The sequence below is a fragment of the Mobula hypostoma genome, chromosome 22 (assembly GCF_963921235.1).
Source record: "Mobula hypostoma chromosome 22, sMobHyp1.1, whole genome shotgun sequence".
NCBI classification, from domain to species: domain Eukaryota; kingdom Metazoa; phylum Chordata; class Chondrichthyes; order Myliobatiformes; family Myliobatidae; genus Mobula; species Mobula hypostoma.
The window spans coordinates 9666990-9688188 of record NC_086118.1 but is presented as its reverse complement, the minus strand read 5'-3'; the positions used below and the strand labels follow the sequence as shown (position 1 = coordinate 9688188).

The 21199-nt window shown below is 40.2% G+C and overlaps 1 protein-coding gene across 3 annotated transcripts in view; it reads right to left on the bottom strand.

Annotated features, from left to right (window-relative positions):
- cacna1g (calcium channel, voltage-dependent, T type, alpha 1G subunit) overlaps positions 1 to 21199 on the bottom strand; it is a 363171-nt gene that overhangs the window by 258961 nt on the left and 83011 nt on the right. For all 3 annotated transcript variants that reach the window (XM_063074200.1, XM_063074202.1, XM_063074201.1), the window contains exons 6-8: positions 16997 to 17089; positions 10268 to 11099; positions 3240 to 3610 (exon numbers count right to left, since the gene is read on the bottom strand). In XM_063074200.1, coding sequence (XP_062930270.1) covers positions 3240 to 3610; positions 10268 to 11099; positions 16997 to 17089 — 1296 coding nt within the window. The remainder of the gene's footprint in view (positions 1 to 3239; positions 3611 to 10267; positions 11100 to 16996; positions 17090 to 21199) is intronic.

Here is a 21199-nt window from a genome sequence, read left to right as displayed (position 1 = left end):
AGTGCCACTGGGCGCTGGTCGTTAAGGAAGCTTTCGCTGCTCTTCTTGGACACAAGTGTGATTGTTGCCCTTTCAAAGCAGATGGGAGCTTCTAACTGAGGCGGTGAGAGACTGAAGATGTCCTTGAACATTTCTGCAAGTTGGTTGGCACAGGCTTTCAGAGACCAACCAGGTATACCATCAGGGCCTAACACCTTGCGAGGATTCACCCTCTTGAAAGATGTTCTGACGTTGACCTCTGAGACAGAGATCACAGGGTCACCGGATGCTACAGGGATTTGTATTGATACAGCTTTATTCACCCTTTCAAAGCGTACATAAAAGGCATTGAGATCATCTGGGAGTGAAGTATCCCTGCTATTCATGATGTTAGGTTTAGCTTTGTAGGAAGTAATGGCGTGGAAATTCTGCTGATGGTTGCGATTTAGGCTATATCAGAATTGTTTTGTTTTCTCTTAAGATAGCTTTCTGTCGTTCGTACCTGTACTTCTTAGATAGTTCTGGATCACCAGTCTTGAATATCATTGGTCTAGCCCTCAGCAGACTTTGAATCTTGATTTGGGAACAGCTTCTTTCCAACTGTGATAAGACTGTTGAACGGATCCTGACCCGAATATGGGCCATACCCTCCCAATATCCAGACCTGCTTCTTGGTTTTTTGCACTACTTTACTTCCCATTTTCTATTTTCTATTTATGATTTATAATTCAAGTTTTTAATATTTACAATCAATTTGTACTCCAGGGAGCAGGAAGCACAGAATCAAGTATCGCTGTGATCAATTGTTTGGCGACAATAAAGTATAAAGTATAAAGTATCTCCTGGGTTGAGGTCCCTGTAACAAGTTTTTTAATCCATCATCCCTACTTCTCTGTATATTCTAGATCCTTGCATTCCCTTGGTTCACAAGCAATGTAAAACAAAACTACTGATTATTCATGCTGTTATAATTTGATATGAATTCCATTTATTGTAGTGAAATACAATGGATTCAGGTTAATTGGGACACATTGAGACCAGTACATTTTGGCCCAATTAAGCAGTTGCCACAGTTAGTCAAAGTTTCATGGAAATAGTTAAAAAGTATTAAAAAAAGACAAACTGCCATTTAACTGAGTAACGTATTATGTATTTAAATGAAATGCAAAACAAATTAGAATACTATCGATACTACTAAAGTACTATAAAACTGTGTATTAGTTCCTAATTGTTAGTAATGGAGGGATTCATCCTGTGTACCTGTATGCTGCCACAGTCTTTTGATTGTAAATGAACAAAATCAGCTTAGACATTTAGTGTAGAAAACGGACTGCCTTCATCAAATCAGAATCAGGTTTATTATCACTGGCATGTGACATGAAATTTGTTAACTTAGCAGCAGCAGTTCAATGCAATACATAATCTAGCAGACAGAAACAAAAATAATAATAAATAAAATAAAACATGATAATAAATAAACAAGTAAATCAATTACATATATTAAATAGAATTTAAAAAGTGTAAAAACAGAGATACTGCATATTTTTAAAAAAGTAAGGTAGTGTCCAAAACTTCAATGTTCATTTAGGAATCAGATGACAGAGGGGAAGAAGCTGTTCCTGAATCACTGAATGTGTGTCTTCAGGCTTCTGTACCTCTTGCCTGATGGTAACAGTGAGAAAAGGGCATGCCCTGGGTGCTGGAAGTCCTTAATAATGGACGCTGCCTTTCTGAGACACCACTCCCTAACGATGTCCTGGGTACTTTGTAGGCTAGTGCCCAAAATGGAGCTGACTAGATTTACAACCTTCTGCAGCTCCTTTCGGTCCTGTGCAGTAGCCCCTCCATACCAGACACTGATGCAGCCTGTCAGAATGACCTCCACGGTACAACTATTGAAGCTATACAATGCTATTGACAATTGCATCCTCCAAATCTTCATTTTTATTGTAATATTCAAGATGATTGTCAATAACTTTACGTTTTTCATAGTTCCCAACTTTTTAAAGTAATGAAAATGTTTCATTTTAACTCCCAGCTGTTTCTGGCATCTCCAAGCTTGAATGCTTCAAACTGCAGTGAGCAAAATAGTTTGGAAACGTCTTGCTGCTTATTTCTTGCCAACTATTAGTGACAGGAATCGCTGCCTTTTGAACACAAGTACTTGCAACGAACACTATTTAAAGACTGTTCGCTCCAAGCACAGTGTCTAATGGACACACAAGTGCATGCATCTGTCTCTAGTTAGAAACTGCTCAGCAACAGTCTCCTGTCCCAATTAAGTGGCATAGTGTCCCAAATAAACAAAGAGAATCCTGGCTATTTTCTCGATGAGTTTTTGTTAAGAATAGTCCCAAATTACTGGCTGCCCTGATTAACCAATGGCACGTTAACCAGAATCCACTGTACCTCTAGATCCTTCACATGACTACAGTCAAAATTTTGATACTAAGCTGAAGGAGACAGCTGAAAAAAATGCTTGATCAAAGTGGTGGCTTTAAAGTTGCTTCTTAAGACAGGACAGAGTTAGAACCACAGGATTTTACATGATAATTCCACTAAGTGTGAATCCTGCTGAACAGTAGCCAGAAGCATTCCTGTTTGATTCCGAACTCAGATGGAATGTTCACAGCCATCCTTGGATGCGATCTATGTATTCAAAAAGGGAAGCAGAGATTTGATCCTAAAAGGAAGTTGAGTGATCTCAGTGCCTGGCACTGAGAAGGTTTGATTACCTTCTTTCAACTATAAATTTAACCTCCGTTCCTTTATTCCTTTGCATACTTCCTAATTTGCTATCATCTGCCATCTGAATCACTGCATTCTGAAATGCAATTACGGAAAAAAAGATTGTTACAGTCCTAAAATATTCAGATAAAATTAGACATGGTTCTAGTATCATGTGAGAACATCTATATACCTTGATTGAAATCACCATTACAATTGAAACAAAAAAGGTTGTGTCTGGTATGCTTTCCAACCTAATCAACTTTACACTCTAAATTTCCAAACTTAAAGGTAGGAACCTAAAGAAGTTTTTTAATTTGCCGAGAGTTGGTTCTTTTCTAGTCTCCTGCTTCATAGGCAATTACTTTGAGCCTTTTACTTAGAGAGACTTGCTTGACATAGTATTTGATAACACTGTGGTCAATCTATTATCAAATTTCCAGACAAATTACATTAAATGTACTCTTGAATACTTCATATACATTGGAAATATAAAAGCTTTACAGATGTGAGAATACTTTGTGTTGCCTTACCTGTTCATGGTATTCTATCCCCATACTAAGTGTATTGATGAGAATAGCAATCATAATTCCTCGCCCAAAATATTTGCTGTCAACAATTTTGCGGCAGGTGTTACAGACTATGTTCCAAAATTCCCAGCATTTCTTTGCTCTTGGTTGGTTACATTGAGGATCTCGTTGATCATTGTAGTGAACATCCTGGGTGAACTCGTACACGCCATCACTCTCTGAATCCAGTGTCTCATTGTCCGTCACCTCAGATTCATTGCTCCTGATACAGATGGGACAGCTTTGCGGATCACAGTTCAGAATGTCAGTCGTTCCACTGGCAGAGCTGTAGGGTAAGCAGTGACCAGATAACTTGCAGGAACCTTTGCAAGGGCCTATGGTTTGGGAGCAAAAAAAAAATCACATTTGGTCTTTTAAACTTTCAAAAAGAGAACAAATGGTGCAAAATAGAATCTGAAAACTCCGGAAGCATTCAGAACAATTTAACTTTTTCAGTTGTTGGCATTTCATTATCTGAAGAGATGCTGCATCAACTGTAATATTAATTCTCATGCTTTTCCAAACACACACCATGTTTGTCTTGTTTTGAATTTCCACCTCCTTTTCCTTCTTAAATGGCATTTCAACAAACACAGTTGAAGAAAATTCCTTTTTGCTTGGTACTACATATTGTACCTTTCATCAAAGTATAATACACAAAGGTCCAATTGAAAGCATAAAATAGATGAGTAATGTGTAAACCCTCCTCCTTTCACGCTGAATAATTTGTTGCCAAAATATACTAAATGAAGCAGCATTGTTATTGAGTAAAAGACACTTTCTCAATATAGAACATAGAACATAGAATAGTACAGCACAGTACAGGCCCTTCGGCCCACAATGTTGTGCCGACCCTCAAACCCTGCCTCCCATATAAGCCCCCACCTCAAATTCCTCCATATACCTGTCTAGTAGTCTCTTAAACTGCACTAGTGTATCTGCCTCCACCACTGACTCAGGCAGTGCATTCCACGCACCAACCACTCTGAGTAAAAAACCTTCCTCTAATATCCCCCTTGAACTTCCCACCCCTTACCTTAAAGCCATGTCCTCTTGTATTGAGCAGTGGTGCCCTGGGGAAGAGGTGCTGGTTATCCACTCTATCTATTCCTCTTATTATCTTGTACACCTCTCCTCTCATCCTCCTTCTCTCCAAAGAGTAAAGCCCTAGCTCCCTTAATCTCTGATCATAATGCATACTCTCTAAACCAGGCAGCATCCTGGTAAATCTCCTCTGTACCCTTTCCAATGCTTCCACATCCTTCCTATAGTGAGGTGACCAGAACTGGACGCAGTACTCCAAGTGTGGCCTACAGAGCTGCATCATTACATCGCGACTCTTAAACTCTATCCCTCGACTTATGAAAGCTAACACCCCATAAGCTTTCTTAACTACCCTATCCACCTGTGAGGCAACTTTCAGAGATCTGTGGACATGTACCCCCAGATCCCTCTGCTCCTCCACACCACCAAGTATCCTGCCATTTACTTTGTACTCTGCCTGGGAGTTTGTCCTTCCAAAGTGTACCACCTCACACTTCTCCGGGTTGAACTCCATCTGCCACTTCTCAGCCCACTTCTGCATCCTATCAATGTCTCTCTGCAATCTTCGACAATCCTCTACACTATCTACAACACCACCAATCTTTGTGTCATCTGCAAACTTGCCAACCCACCCTTCTACCCCCACATCCAGGTCGTTAATAAAAATCACAAAAAGTAGAGGTCCCAGAGCAGATCCTTGTGGGACACCACTAGTCACAATCCTCCAATCTGAATGTACTCCCTCCACCTCCACCCTCTGCCTTCTGCAGGGAAGCCAATTCTGAATCCACCTGGCCAAACTTCCCTGGATCCCATGCCTTCTGACTTTCTGAATGAGATACTTTGTGAATGCAATGATTGATTGTGCTACTGTTTTAACTTATTTATTTATTTATTTATTTATTAGCGTGTCGCACCAGTCAGTCAGCCATTCTTGTCTGGTGTGTGGTATCAGGATTGGTCCCCTTTTGGATTAAGCGGTCACGCTATGAATGTTCCTGGCTCGAACCTTTTTTTTTTAACAAGGCCGAGTGATTAGTTTAACGCTCAACCCAGCATGGATGGAAGGCGTGCTCGGGGGGTGGCTCGACTTGGATTCATCGCGCTGATTGCATTGCGCCACCAGCCAGCCAAATTTATCTAACTGAATCAACATAATGCCAAAATTCCTCCAAGAGGACCACAAACTTGTTGTGGCCTGGAGAGCTATGTTGGCTGGAGTTAGGGCTTTATGCTTTGGCTCTTGGTAGGGTCACCCATAATAAACAGTCAAAGGGTAGAGGACAGACTAAGGGTGGTTCACCAGTCCTCCAGGTTTAGGGGTTCAGCTTGGGGCTAACAACCCTGACTGGTAAAACAAAATTGTTACGGAAGTGGCAGTGAAGAATCCTTCTTCATCTGAGTGTGACGGTATTCCTGAGTCTCCACCCAGGACTTGCATGGCTGACAGTAGTGAAAATCAAGAGGAAGCGATGGACACAATGAAGGAAGCTGTGAGTGCCACCAGAGATGGAGGACCTTCGTTGCTGCCCTAAATGTCAGAGGCGTAACAGGCAGTAAGTAATCCCAAAATCACTGTGCTAAAAACTATTCCTGGTTTAGGCTATTTTAGACCTAAATTTAATTCTTAGGAAAGTGGTGGTGAGATTATCTGGATCCAGTTCAGTCATTTGTTGACACAAGAGACGGCAGATACTGGTATCTGGAGCAATAAACAACCTGTGGGAGGAACCTAGCAGGTCAAACAGTATCTCCATATGCAGAATTTCCACACAAAACATCGATAGTTCCTTCCCGAACAGATGCTGTTCAACTTGTTGAGTTACACCAATAGATTGTTTGTTGCTTCAGATTTGGCAAGACATCTAAAACTTCAACAAACTTCTTGTAGTGGAGTGTATATTGACTGGCTGCATCATGACCTGGTATGGAAACACCAAAGCCCTTGAATGGAAAATCCTACAATGAGTAATGAATACAGCCCAGTCCATCATGGGTAAAGTCTTCCCAACCATTGAGCATACCTACACGAAGCGCTGTAGCAAGAAAGCAGCATCCATCATTAGGGGGACCCTCACCACCCAGGACATGCTCTCTTCTCACTGCTGCCAGCAGGAAGTAGGTACAAGAGCTTTAGGACTCACACCACTAGGTTCAGGAACAGTTATTGAAATGTTCCCACAACCAATGGACTCAATTTTCAATTTTCAAGGAATCTTTATCTCATGTTCTTGATATTTATTTATTATTAAAATTTCTTGCTTTTTGTATTTGCACAGCTTGCTGTCTTCTGCACACTGGTTGAACACCCTAGTTGGGTGGTCTTTCATTATTCTGTTATGGTTATTATTGAGTATGCTCACAAGAAAATGAGTCTCATATATGAATACTTTGACCATATTTACAGGTAAGGAATATGAACAGCTGCTGCAACCTGCTCAGCTCAGCCATCGTGCATTTATCTCATGACTTTCAAATCAATTGTTTCAAACAAAGCACTTTTCACTTTGAAATCGTAAGGTTTAAAGATCTCCGTTGTGTTCTTTTCTTTCTTTGTTGATTATACAGGTATCATAATGATCAGTGCTTGGGTCATGGCTACTAATTGTCTATATCAATGACTTAGATGACAGGATGGAAAAAAGTGAATCTGACTATTTTACAAGGTATTTAATAATAGGGGTCTCAACAAAAACTCCAACAGAAGGACAAGGATATTTGAGTTTTTGTGTGCAACTTGCGGGAGAAAGTTGAGTAGAACAATCTTTGAAGGCTAACAAACTTTAAATGACAAATCTGGTAGTGAGACAAAGTTGTGTGGAAATATAAGCTGCAAAGAAACAGCCAATGAATGCTGGGATGTTAAGCAAATGGGCAACAATGTACACGATGGACACATTCCTAGAGAAAAGTTACTTAATAGTAAACAAATGATTTTTAAATGCTGAGTTACTGGAAATATTGGGACACAGAGAGCCTCTGGTATCATATATAAATCACAGAAAGACAACATACTATAATAGCAGGTAATACAGGAAGAAAATAATACATTAGTCCTTATTACAAGAATAGATCTCTCTGATTATATTGGGTCCTAGTAATAGTACAGCTTTGATCTTCATATCCAAGGAAGGATATAATACAAAAAAGATTATTGGACCAGTTCTTGAGAAGAGACATCAAGTAGACTGGCCTATATTTCCCATTATTTGCTAGAATAAATTAAGAAAAAATAATGAATACCTGAATAAACTTTCTAAATGCAGCATATTGATGTGTGTATACACCTATTTAATTCACTTCTAGATATACAGTACATTAGTCGTAGAATCATATGGCACAGAAACTGGTGCTTTGACCACCATGCACATTGTGATGCTTATCTGATGACATTTGTTTGTAGTGGGTCCATATCTTTCTATGGGAAAAGGGATACAGTATATTGATACAGATTATGAAATAAGTATTGGGAGAAGACTCATTTGGAGCAGAAATTCAGATTAGATCAGTTGTGCCAAATGGCTTATTTTCTTTCTGTAAATATTATGTAGGAACACAGAACAAGGTTTATGTGGGTGATATTTTGTCTAAATCCTTTGCTGTGAAAAATCTAGGAGACCGAATGTGTGTTTCTGATATAATTTTGGTGCCTGATTTAACAGTTGCAGTCAGCAAACTGATATTTCCATTTCTCTTGACAAGTTAATTGAAAATTTGGGTAAAAAAACCTCACGCATTTCTGTCCCTTATTTCTGATTCCATAAATACGGTGCTGACTAAGAAGTGGAAAGAAAGTATCATACAAAACATGAGTATATAACTTTCAGTAAAATTCTCTCCTTCACTAATCTTCTCATAACGTGTCCATTGTCTTCACTCATTCTGATGTAAAGTGCTCTTAACTTCATTTTCAGACCAACATAATAGAAGAACAAGGACAAGTGGTGAGTAGCCCTGCCATTCCACACAACATAAATGCATCAGCAGTACATTGCTCAGCAGGGAGTCAGACAATTTCCTCACCAAACCGAGTTACAGATTGTACAATCTCAAAGTTCAACTCATTCAATTATTCGTAGCTCTGCTTAAATTGCCATTCACCACACAATTCAAGTATTAGTCAACAATATACTCTTAGAACATAGAAACTTAAAGCACATTACAGGCCTTTTGGCCTACAATTTTGTGCCGACCATGTACCCTACTCTAGAAACTGCCTAGAATTTACCTACCACGTTGCCCTTTATTTTTCTAAGTTCCATGTACCTATCTGAGAGTCTCTTAAAAGACCCCATTGTATCTGTCTCCACCACCTTTGCTGGCAGTGCATTCCACATACCCACCACTCTCTGTGTGGAAAAACTTACCCCTGACACCCCCCCTTGTACCTACTTCCTAGCAACTTAAAACTATGCCCCCTCTTGTTAGCCATTTTAGCCCTGGGGAGAATCCTCTGGCTATCCACACGATCAATGCCTCTAACCATCTTATACACCTCTATCCGGTCACTTCTTATCCTCCATCGCTCCAAGGAGAAAAGGCCAAGTTCACGCAACCTATTCTCATAAGGCATAATCTCCAGTTCAGGCAACATCCTTGTAAATCTCCTCTGTGCTCTCTCTATAGTATACATATTCAATTGTGACCCCAAAATTAATGACAATGTGCCTGGTGCGAATTAGTAACAGACACATGGCATTTCTGAGCAATGACAATAAAACGTGTGCCAAATTTCTAGAATTCTATTGTACAGGTCAACATTTCTATTTGCATGCTGATGAAGAATGATAGGTTGCCGATCAACAATTTGATCTATCAACATTCAATCAGCATTAGGTTTCCTCACATAATTTAGAATTTAGATTGTCAGAAATGGTGAATAGGTTTACCGGGTTCCCAAATGGGAGAGCCAATCACAAGAACATTAATTGCAAATATGATTGCCTGTGAATTGGACTATTTGCTTGCAAACAAATAGAGTCATGTTAGCTCAGGTAGTCAACTTTGTCAGCATAGACAAGTTGGGCTGAAAGACCTGTTTCTCTGCTGACTCTTAGATAAGTTGCATAAGAATTCAAGCCTTCTAGCTCTTGAATTTCACAGACCTTTAAGTATCATGCCACGTATGGGGCCTACTGTGTGGGCACGTGGCCAAGTGGTTAAGGCATTGGATTAGCGACCTGAAGGTCGTGAGTTCGAGCCCTAGCCGAGGGAATGTGTGTCCTTGCTCTGCGATGACACTAGTGCCAAGCTGTATGGGTCCTAATGCCCTTCCCTTGGACAACGTTGGTGTTGTGGAGAGGGGAGACTTGCAGCATGGGCAACTGCTGGTCTTCCAAACAACCTTGCCCAGGCCTACGCCCTGGACAGTGAGGACTTTCCAGGTGCAGATCCATAGTCTTGCAAGACTAACGGATGTCTTTATGGGGCCTACAGAACCAACTTCAATTTGAGGTCAGTTCCAAAGCACAGCAGAATTATCACACTTACACTGGATGTACAGGATTGTACATGCTAACACATACCATCACTGAATAGCACATGCAAGCTAACAACACTGGTGAAGTGACTTAGAATACTTTCAAGGGACTAAATAAAAGCGATTTCAACAAAAATCCAAAACAAAGGGCAAGGATATTTGAGATTTTGTTAAAATGTTGAAGGCAAATGAATTTAGCAGTGGAGCTAGCAAGCTTGAAAGGATGTGAAAGCTCAGCAAAGCAAAATCAGTGAGAAATGGCAATCATTCTGAAGGTGACGGAAAAATAAGCTTCATCTCAGCAAAAAAGACAGAGAAAGTTGTCAGTGCTCATCTAGTCAGCCAGCATCTACACAGAAAGTGTTGACTAACTTCCCCATTTCCCCTCTTTGTTGCTCTTTGTGCTCTCTCTCTGCCTTCAATCAATCTCCACCATCCTCTGACATTCACTCTCAGTCGGCTCACTCACCAGCACTCTGTGTTTCCAGTAGTCGATGCATCTTCCGGTATGGTCCAGCTGGGATGTTGAGATTTGTCTTTGTGCTGTCAGGATTCATTGTTGCATCTTTAAGTGTCTTCTCACCTTTGGTGTTCAGGTTGATCACCTGATGTGGGGAGCTAGGGTGCACGGTTGGGTAGCTTTTGATATCCGAATTCTTCTGGAGTCCATCTGGGGGGATCAGGCCTATGCCTTGCCTGAGGGAAGCTTTACATTGGATTGGCTCAATGTGGCAGTTGGCATGATAGATGCTATGGACAGATTCGGTATTGCTAGGTGTGGCAGTGGTGGGAGATGGAGGAGGTGGGGGAGAGTGCAAACTTGACAGTGGTGAGGGCAACACGATTAGTCTGTTACCACCATTGTGTGCAGAGTTGGTTTCCACATCACTGATTTCTGGGCTGGCCTGTGGTGCCCGCATTGTTCCATTGCTCACGTGGTAATGGTGGTGATGATGGTGGTGGTGAATGAGATGATGGACCGAGGCTGCCCGCTTCCGTTTCCGCCGTCTGCGGGGCTGTGCGCGTGGCCCACTCCTGTTGGCAGGATGCACCCCTCTTCTGGCCACCACTACATAGCAAACACGAACAGCTTCACGCTTGGCCTTCCTCAGCATGTGGCCAATATACTTCAAGAGCTCATCGTAGCAGCTCCCTGGTTCAGAAAAACTTGCCAGCGTGCTTGCGTTAGACATGAAGCGAATTCGTTGCTCCTTCATCAATTGACTTTCACGCTGCTTAGTTTCAGAAAACTGGGTTGCTATGACAACTAAGCATAAATTGATCATAAAAAATGACCCAACCTAAAAATTAAAAAAAGGAAAAGAAATAGTTAAAAGAAACATTCATATTCAACATTCCAGTTTGCTAAGTTTTGAGAAAAAATCTCTCCTGTTGTAATTTAAAAATTGCAGAGCTGAAACTGTGTGGGCTATAGAAGGGTGAGGCTTGAGAGTAGTTAAAAAAAAACACTTAGACCTGCTCAGGGTGAGAATACACGAAGAAAAATGTAGGACAGTTGATTGCTTTAAGTCTTGTCAAGTATGGCATGCTTTTTCCCACCATTTAAAGTTGGCATCAGTCATAACTTTCTTTGGCAGTTGAACAGGGTACGACTGCGCAAGCGCTTATAAGTTGGACAGTGAGGCAGCGGGAGTATTTAAAAGAGAGCAGATTAACGGAGCAGGCGATGTTGTAGCGGGAGACAGAGTAGGAAGGCTTTGGCTCCTGAGGCTTTGGCGAGCAGAGGCTGAGGAAGAGCATCACTCCAGGTGAGGTAAGGCCAGGTAAGTTCCTTTAATAAATCTAATTACTTTAAGGTGTAGTAACTCTTATGGGGGTGTGTTATAGACCACCAAATGGGAAGCGAGAATTGGAGGAGCAAATTTGTAAGGAGATAGCAGATATTTGTAGTAAGCACAAGGCTGTGATTGTGGGAGATTTTAATTTTCCACACATAGACTGGGAAGCCCATATTGTAAAAGGGCTGGATGATTTAGAGTTTGTAAAATGTGTGCAGGATAGTTTTTTTTTGCAGCAATACATAGAGGTGCCAATAAGAGAAGGGGCAGTGTTGGATCCCCTGTTAGGGAATGATATAGATCAAGTGACAGAGGTTTGTATTGGGGAGCACTTCAGGTCCAGTGATCACAATGCTATTAGTTTCAATTTAATTATGGAGAAGGATAGGTCTGGACCCAAGGTTGAGATTTTTGATTGGAGAAAGGCTAACTTTGAGGAGATGCGAAAGGATTTAGAAGGAGCGGATTGGGACAATTTGTTTTATGGGAAGGATGTAATAGAGAAATGGAAGTCATTTAAAGGTGAAATTTTGAGGGTTCAGAATCTTTATGTTCCTGTTAGGTTGAAAGGAAAGCTTAAAAGTTTGGGAGAGCCATGGTTTTCAAGGGATATTGGAAACTTGGTTCAGAAAAAGAGAGATATCTACAATAAGTATAGGCAGCATGGAGTAAATGAGGTGCTTGTGGAATATAAAGAATGTAAAAAGAATCTTAAGAAAGAAATTAGAAAAGCTAAAAGAAGATACGAGGCTGCTTTGGCAAGTAAGGTGATAATAAATCCCAAGGGTTTCTACCGTTATATTAATAGTAAAAGGATAGTGAGGGATAAAATTGGTCCCTTAGAGAATCAGAGTGGACAGCTATGTGTGGAGCCAAAAGAGATGGGGGAGATTCTGAACAATTTCTTTTCTTCGGTATTCACTAAAGAGAAGGATATTGAATTGTGTAAGATAAGGGAAAAAAGTAGGGAAGTTATGGAAAGTATGATGATTAAAGAAGAGGAAGTACTGGAGCTTTTAAGGAATATAAAAGTGGATAAGTCTCCGGGTCCTGACAGGATATTCCCTAGGATCTTGAGGGAAGTTAGTGTGGAAATAGTAGGGCCTCTGACAGAAATCTTTCAAATGTCATTAGAAACGGGGATGGTGCCGGAGGATTGGCGTATGGCTCATGTTGTTCCATTGTTTAAAAAGAGTTCTAAGAGTAAACCTAGCAATTATCGGCCTGTGAGTTTGACGTCAGTGGTAGGTAAATTGATGGAAAGTATTCTTAGAGATGGTCTATATAATTATCTGGATAGACAGGGTCTGATTAGGAACAGTCAACATGGATTTGTGCGGGGAAGGTCATGTTTGACAAATTTTATTGAATTTTTTGAAGAGGTTACCAGAAATGTTGACGAGGGTAAAGCGGTGGATGTTGTCTATATGGGCTTCAGTTAGGCCTTTGACAAGGTCCCACACGGAAGGTTGGTTAGGAATGTTCAATCGTTAGGTATTAATATTGAAGTAGCAAAATGGATTCAGCAGCGGCTGGATGAGCGACGCCAGAGAGTAGTGGTGGATAACTGTGTGTCAGATTGGAGGCCGGTGATTAATGGTGTGCCTCAGGAATCTGTACTGGGTCCAATGTTTTTTGTCATATACATTAATGATCTGGATGATGGGGTGGTAAATTAGATGAGTAAGTATGCAGATGATACTAAGATAGGTGGAGTTGTGGATAATGAAGGTAGGTTTTCAAAGCTTGCAGAGAGATTTACGCCAGTTAGAAGAGTGGGCTGAAAGATGGCAGATGGAGTTTAATGCTGATAAATGTGAGGTGCTACATTTTGGTAGGACTAATCAAAATAGGACATGTATGGTAAATGGTAGGGCATTGAAGAATGCAGTAGAACAGAGGGATCTAGGAATAATAGCGCATAGTTCCCTGAAGGTGGAATCTCATGTGGATAGGGTGGTGAAGAAAGCTTTTGGTATGCTGGCCTTTATAAATCAGAGCATTGAGTATAGGAGTTGGGATGTAATGTTGAAATTGTACAAGGCATTGGTGAGGCCAAATTTGGAGTATTGTGTACAGTTCTGGTCACCGAATTATAGGAAAGATGCCAACAAAATAGAGAGAGTACAGAGAAGATTTACTAGAATATTACCTGGGTTTCATCACCTAAGTTACAGAGAAAGGTTGAACAAGTTGGGTCTTTATTCTTTGGAACGTAGAAGGTTGAGGGGGGACTTGATAGAGGTATTTAAAATTATGAGGGGGATAGATAGAATTGATGTGGATAGGCTTTTTCCATTGAGAGTGGGGGAGATTCAAACAAGAGGACACGAGTTGAGAGTTAAAGGGCAAAAGTTTAGGGGTAACATGAGGGAGAACTTCTTTACTCAGAGCGTGGTAGCTGTGTGGAACGAGCTTCCAGCAGAAGTGGTTGAGGCAGGTTCGATATTGTCGTTTAAAGTTAAATTGGACAGCTATATGGACAGGAAAGGAATGGAGGGTTATGGGCTGAGTGCAGGCCGGTGGAACTAGGTGAGAGTAAGAGTTCGGCATGGACTAGAAGGGCCAAGATGGCCTGTTTCCATGCTGTAATTGTTATATGGTTATATGGTTTATATGGTTATATTGTTTATATGGTTATAAAAGTGTAAAATAATGGGGATTGCTTTGACATTAATGAAGCAAGTATTGCAGATTCATGAAATAAAAACAGAATTGTTAATGTTCTGTAAATAAAGAAATAGGTTTTGGATCAATAATCTTTTATCAGAACAACTGCTTTTTTAAAATTTATGTTGGAATTGAAACAAGTTTCAAGATGCAGGTTCGAGAGAAAGGGGAGGAGAGACAAAAGGGAAGCTTTGTGATTTGATGAGGAGGAAGTGAATGAATGACAAAAAGGTTGGTACAAGGTGAAATAGGGTGGTAGAAGGTTTCGCAAGGTCAGTTTGGAAAAGGTGCATGCAGGAGAAACACACATTATTTGAATTTATCAGATGAAACAAACAGTGAGAGTTGACGATATGAACTACAACTTGTAAAGACACAAAGCTATGGACCTATTGCAGGTAAATGGGATGTTGTTCGCTTCAATTGTTTGCATGATTTTTTTTCTTTCTCTTGCACATCGAGTGCTGGGCTTCTATTTTCACTTTCAATCTAGTTTTTCTTTAATTGAGTTCTTTTGGGTTTCTTGCTTTGGGGCTATCTGTGAGCAAGCAAATCTCAAGGTTGTATAATTTATACATTCTTGATAACGTACTAGAATACTGTAGGTATCATGGACTGGATAATGGACTGATAGCTCTGTTTCCATGCTTTACAACTCTATGACCCTATGCCAAATTCTGGAAAAACTGGTTGTCTGAAATTGTGAAGATTAACTGAGATACTGGATGACTGGAGCCAGTGTTACACCCATGTTGAAGAGTGTCTACAAGAGCTAGATGGTGAGCTTTACATCTGTAGTGGAGAAATTACTGGAAGGGATTTTGAGGGACAGGATTTATTTACATTTGGAAAGGCAGGGACTGATAGTCAGCATGGCTTTGTTCATGTCTCAAAAATTTAACTGTTCATTTGGAAGATGAAATTCTCATCTTCGAGCTGTGTTGAAATTATCCTTGGTAATGACATTTTTCTATGATTAGTGATGGACTCCTGTCAATCTTTCTCCAGAAAAATAGGAATACATTAGTTAACAGGTATCTTAATATAGAAGGTATTTTATAGTATTAACAGTTCAGTAGTGTTCACTGGATAATCCAGTGAAAATAAGTCAGTTGGCAATTTTACACTTAGTGTTAAAATGTATGGAAATAAAAAAAAGCCAATGCTGAAAAGGTGACATCAGTTTTAAGGGAAGGAGAAGATGTGCACCTGATTGATCCAATGCCAATACATAACTTTGCCCTCTGAAAAATCCCAGCAAGCTGTTTAGTTGCACAAACTCATTTTCTATGATTGAGGTTCTGGAAAACTGGGGAATGGCCAATGTTACAAGCAAATTGAAGAATGTCTGCAAGAACTGGCTGGTAATCCTTACATTAGTGGCAGGGAAATTACTGACATCATTCTAAGGGACAGGATTTATTTACATTTGGAAAGGCAAGGACTGATTAGAGATCTTTTTTTATAACTTTGTTCATGGCAGATTGCTCTAATAAATTTTTCTGGATATGACCAAGGGGGTTAATGAGAGCAGTGAGGGTGGAGGTTGCCTGCATGGACTATAACAAGGCCCTTGACAAGATACTGCATGGTAGACTGGTCCAAATGGTTAGAATAATGGAGATCTAGGGTGAGATAGCAAATTGGTTGCAAAATTGTCGTTGTGGTAGGAGGCAGTGGGTGGAAGTGGAAAGTTACTTTTCAGATAGGAGCATTTGTAGCCAGTGAAGTTCTGCACGGACTGGTGCTGGATCTTTCATTGTTATATGCAGTATATGAATGATTTGGAAGCAAGTGTACATGGCATGAATAGTAAGTTGCAAAAGACATCAAATTTGGTGCTATACTGGACAATACAGAAGGTTTTCTAAGGCTATAATCAGATCTAGATGAACAGAGAAAGTGGGTGAGGGAATGGCTGATGGAATTTAACTCAGACAAGTACATAGTCATATTTTGAGAAGTTAAACCAGGCAAGGGCATTCACAGTGAATGGCAGGACCTTGAGGTACAAGTTCATAGATGGCGTCATGAAAGTGGCTACATCGGCTGATAGACTGGTGTATGGTATGTTTATATTTATCAGCCTAGTCATTAAGTATAAGAGGTGGGTTGTCGTTGCAGTTGTACAAATCACTGGTTAGAATATTGTGTGGAGTTCTGCTTCCATGCTATAGGAAGGATGTGATTAAGTTGGAAAGAGTGCAAAAAAAGATTCACAAGAATGGTGCCTCTGTCAAGAGGCTTCAGTTATAGGGAGAGACTAGATAAACTGGGAATATTTTCCTGTTGCGATGGTGGTTCAGAAGTGACCTTATGGTAATTTACAAAATTATGAGAAACCTAACTTTTTCCCAAGATTTGTGATTCTAAAACTAGATGGCATAGGTTTCAGGTGAGGGAGGAAATTTTTCAAGAGTATACAAGAGACGGATTTTTCACACAGAGGGTGGCAGGTATGTGCCAGGGGAGGTGGTAGAGGAGGGCACAATTATAATGTTTAAAAGAAATTTGGATAGGTTCATGGATAGAAAATGTTTTGAGGGATATGGGCCAAAGATAGGCAAATGAGATTAGCTTAGATAGGCAGATTGGATGGACTGGCATCCTATGGGCTGAAGAGTCTGTATTCCTGCTGTATAACTCTGAGCCAATGAATTTCTTTGAAGGAAAGGCAGTACATATCAGCCACCAATGATGCCCACATCACCAGAGTATTGAATACTTACTATGATCAATAGGATGAAGTAGATGAAATTATAAAAGGAGTGAGCATCCATAACAAAATACATGATATCAACCCAACCCTCAAGGGTTATAACCTGAGAAAACAAAAGAAATGCCACTCAGTCAAATAATATGAAATAAAACCAGATTTACCATCACAAATTATTCTTCACTTTAACGGCAATTGAATCAAGACTATTGCTCATTAACAGATGTTTAACCATCTTAGATGTTAGGTGATTTGTTTATCAAAACTTGTATATCCGAACGGAAATAACAGAAAATGTACAAAAACATTTAACTACATTACTATGGAATAGGGCTACAGATATTCTGTCATCAGCCATATCAGGAATTTGTATACTCATAACTGTTAATATTTGTTTGAACATTGCTTTATATTTTGAAACATGCACTTCCAAAGTTACTGCCTGATCAGTCATTTCTGGTAAAGACAGATGCTGGATATGGTTAGTCTTTATGTACAACTTTTCCTTAGCTGTTTAATTCATGGATGTAGCAGTTCCTAAAATAATAATCTTTGTACGACTTCTTGCAGTTCTGTGCAACTCTGAATCTGACATCATGATTCACCCTCTTTGACATCTAGTCCACCAAAAAATGTGTGAGCCAGACATGAGGATCTGGTAAAGATTGAACATCAGGGAAAAACAGTGGATGCTGCAAATCAGAGACAGAAAACCAGAAAATGCTGGAAATGCTCAACAAGTTCAGCTTAAGGGGTACAGGAATGAAAACTTTAATAGCTATTGAGGGAGTGCAGCAGAGGTTCATGAGGTTAATTCCCGGGATGGCGGGATTGTCATATGTTGAAAGATTAGAGTGATTGGGCTTGTACACACTGGAATTTAGAAGGATGAGAGGGGATCTGATTGAAACATACAAAATTATTAAGGGATTGGACACGCTAGAGGCAGGAAACATGTCCCCAGTGTTGGGGGAGTCCAGAACCAGAGGCCACAGTTTAAGAATACGGGGTAGGCCATTTAGAACAGAGTTGAGGAAAAACTTTTTCACACAGAGAGTTGCGGTTCTGTGGAATGCTCTGCCTCAAAAGGCAGTGGAGGCCAATTCTCTGGATTCTTTCAAGAAAGAGTTAGATAGAGCTCTTAAAGATAGCGGAGTCAAGGGATATAGGGAGAAGGCAGGAAAAGGGTACTGATTGTGGATGATCAGCCATGATTACAGCGAATGGTGGTGCTGGCTCGAAGGGCTGAATGGCCTACTCCTGCACCTATTGTCTATTGCTTAATCCATAGATGCTAATTGACCTGCAAGGTTAAAGTTGGTTACAGTGAGTATCTACATGGATTTAGATGGTAAAATTTAGTGGTCCTGCAAAACTCCCACCAGCCTGCTAATGTGATGTATGACAGTAGAATGATTAAGTGTGTCAAAGAGAAAAAGTGGTCAGACATAACCGCCAAAATCCAGCAGATGCTAATGATCCTGAAACACTGAACAAAACTACCAGAAACCTGTAGCAGACCAGAAAGTGGCATACTATAGGTATTTTGAAACGTTCTGTTTTCCACTCAGCAACACAGTCAGATTAACTAGTTGCTGATTGAAGTACACGGTTTGCTGGTGCTTCTTCAAGAGATCTGTCATCTGTGTGCATGACAAAGATGGTCTGCAGTGCACACTGATGAGATATGCCCTCAGCAGATCCTTGCCAGCCACAATAATCATTAAACTCTGGGGCTCAGCAAGGAAAAGGGAGAAAAACACCACCGCCAAAATTTATTAGTGGGAATATATAATAAAATAGATCCAGCTCAATGCCTTCAGTTCATCTACCTATCTTATATAGACTCTGTGGACCAGTAGTGGACTCTGCTGAATACATCACAGTTACACCCCACTTCACCTGTGGTACCTACTGGAGGTGCTGCCTCAAAAAGGCAACATCTACCATCAAAGATCTCCACTGCCTATGCCATGGCATCTGTTCACAAAAACCGGGGGGTAGGAGGTACAGAAGCTGGAAGTACAACACCATCAGGTTCAGGAACAGTTACTTCTCTTTATCCATTCAGTTCCTGAAAGAACCAGAAAAATTCATATCTCTATACCTGTGACAAGAGACCTAAGCAGGGATGGTTAGGACCCAAGCGCTGGAGTATCCGAGACTACAATCAAGACATGATTCGAGACTGAAAAGAGGAAAGGGTTCTAAACTAGATGCTAGACGAGAATCCAAGTTGAGCTGATGGTTGAGCACGGAACCTCCGTTCAGTTGCTCTTTAAATATTAAAATCTTGGGCAACAAAACATAGCTGTCAATTAGTGGAATGGGCCTGAGTTCTTAAAGGGGGCGGCTATCGATATTCTGGAGAGTCAGATCGTCTAAACCCCAGAAGCTGGCATGGTTGGGTGCATATCGTAACAATACTACGGACACTTTGATCACTTTGCACTAAATTGGACTCCTTTTTTTGTTCTAATCATGTTTATTTGTAAAATGTGCATAATTTATGTTTAATTTATGTTTTACTTTGAATGCTGCTTACATGATGCTTGTGATGTGGCTCCAAGTAAGTTTTTTATTGCATATGACAATAAACTCAGCTTTGACTTTGATTCTGTAAATCAATTCCTGTTTAGACATTTTCTCTCCTACCTCATCGTTAATACCTTAATGAGAAAGAGTTCTGGATTTTGACTATCCATTATGTGAATGGTTTTCTGATGTTACCACAGAATTGCATAGCTCCAATTTCAATGTTATGTCCAGTTGTTCTGGACTCTACCCAGATGGGAAGGAGAAACGAATCACCATTCAGTGCAAAGTGCAATGATACCAACTGGCTGATGTTTACATTTGTGTTTGTAATAGGATAAAGTCTTTGTCTATCCTGTCTTTCTTTTAAAACTGTTAGAACAAAAATCGGGACACCTACACACTTCAAATTGTTTGTGTAGGTCTGAGGTGAGTCTGCAAACACTCATAATTTGAGAATTGAAGTTATTTCATTTTAAAACAAACAGCTTGCAAGCAGATTTCAATTGAATTAAACTAGATAGTTCACTTCTCATGGTGGCCTATCAAGGATATCTGCTTTGGGATCATATGGGTTCCTTTTATTCAGAAGGTGACAACAGAGGTTGTGTCTTGAAGGGAAGGAGGGCATGGGGTAAACTTATAAACAGGTGTATCTCTCTAATAGGCCTTACTCATTTGATGAGCCTACACTAGTATAAACAAGAATTATTGCTCTAAAAGTGGTCCAATGCCAGCTTTGGCAAGACTAATGGCTGGTAGTTCTAGTTTCAATACCAACCTGTTTCTGATGGCCTTTGTGCAAAGTATATGAGATTGAGTGTAATGTTTGAATTGGACAAGTCAGGCTGGTTCTATCAAACATTTCTGTAGGAACTTAAGATGGATGAGAAAGTCAAGGTCCATGAGGAGCCTGCTCCTCCATCAGTAAAGTCATGTTGAATACTACTTCACTTTCCAACCTGCTGTTGCTTCTCTTAGATCTCAAAGGTACGTTAGTCTTAAAGTTGAAGATATTCAACAACTGAAGGTCTAGAACCGCACCCCCCAACCCACGCCACAGAAGATTTATAATGATTCATAAACCTCTGAGAGTACATTTCTTCTTGTTTCAGTTTTAAATGGCCAAATTTTTATCCCTAGGCTGTCTCCCCTCATTCCGGACCCTGCGCCCAGAGGAAGCATCTTCTCAAGAGAGCTTCAACATGAGCATCACTCTAAGAATTTTGCTGTTCAATGAAAATATTGCTCTCTCTTATAAACAGAGTATAGGCTCACTGTACTGAATCCTACTTGAAGGTAAGTTGAAGAAGTAAATTTTTTATCAACTGATTGAGATAAGAGGAACGAGGTTGGTCTTTGAACTTCAAACTAAATGTGGGCCAATGATTTCCTTGTTTACCCTTTCACAATCAGCCATAATGTAGATAAATGATAGAACATTTCTTTCTCAAGACAAATCAGATTGCTTCTAATCCTAAAGTTCCCAAGTCAGAATGATTGGCAGAATAGTAACCTGCAAGTTGACATGAAAGGATTAAAAACATTAGAACAAGGAAAATGAATGGGAAGAACATCCATCAAGATGTGAAAATGAGGTGCTGAACAGGGACAGATGTGTGTGGTGCAAAGCCAGCTAGAGGAGGGAACAGATGCAACAACTGTCAGTCAAAATGCCAAC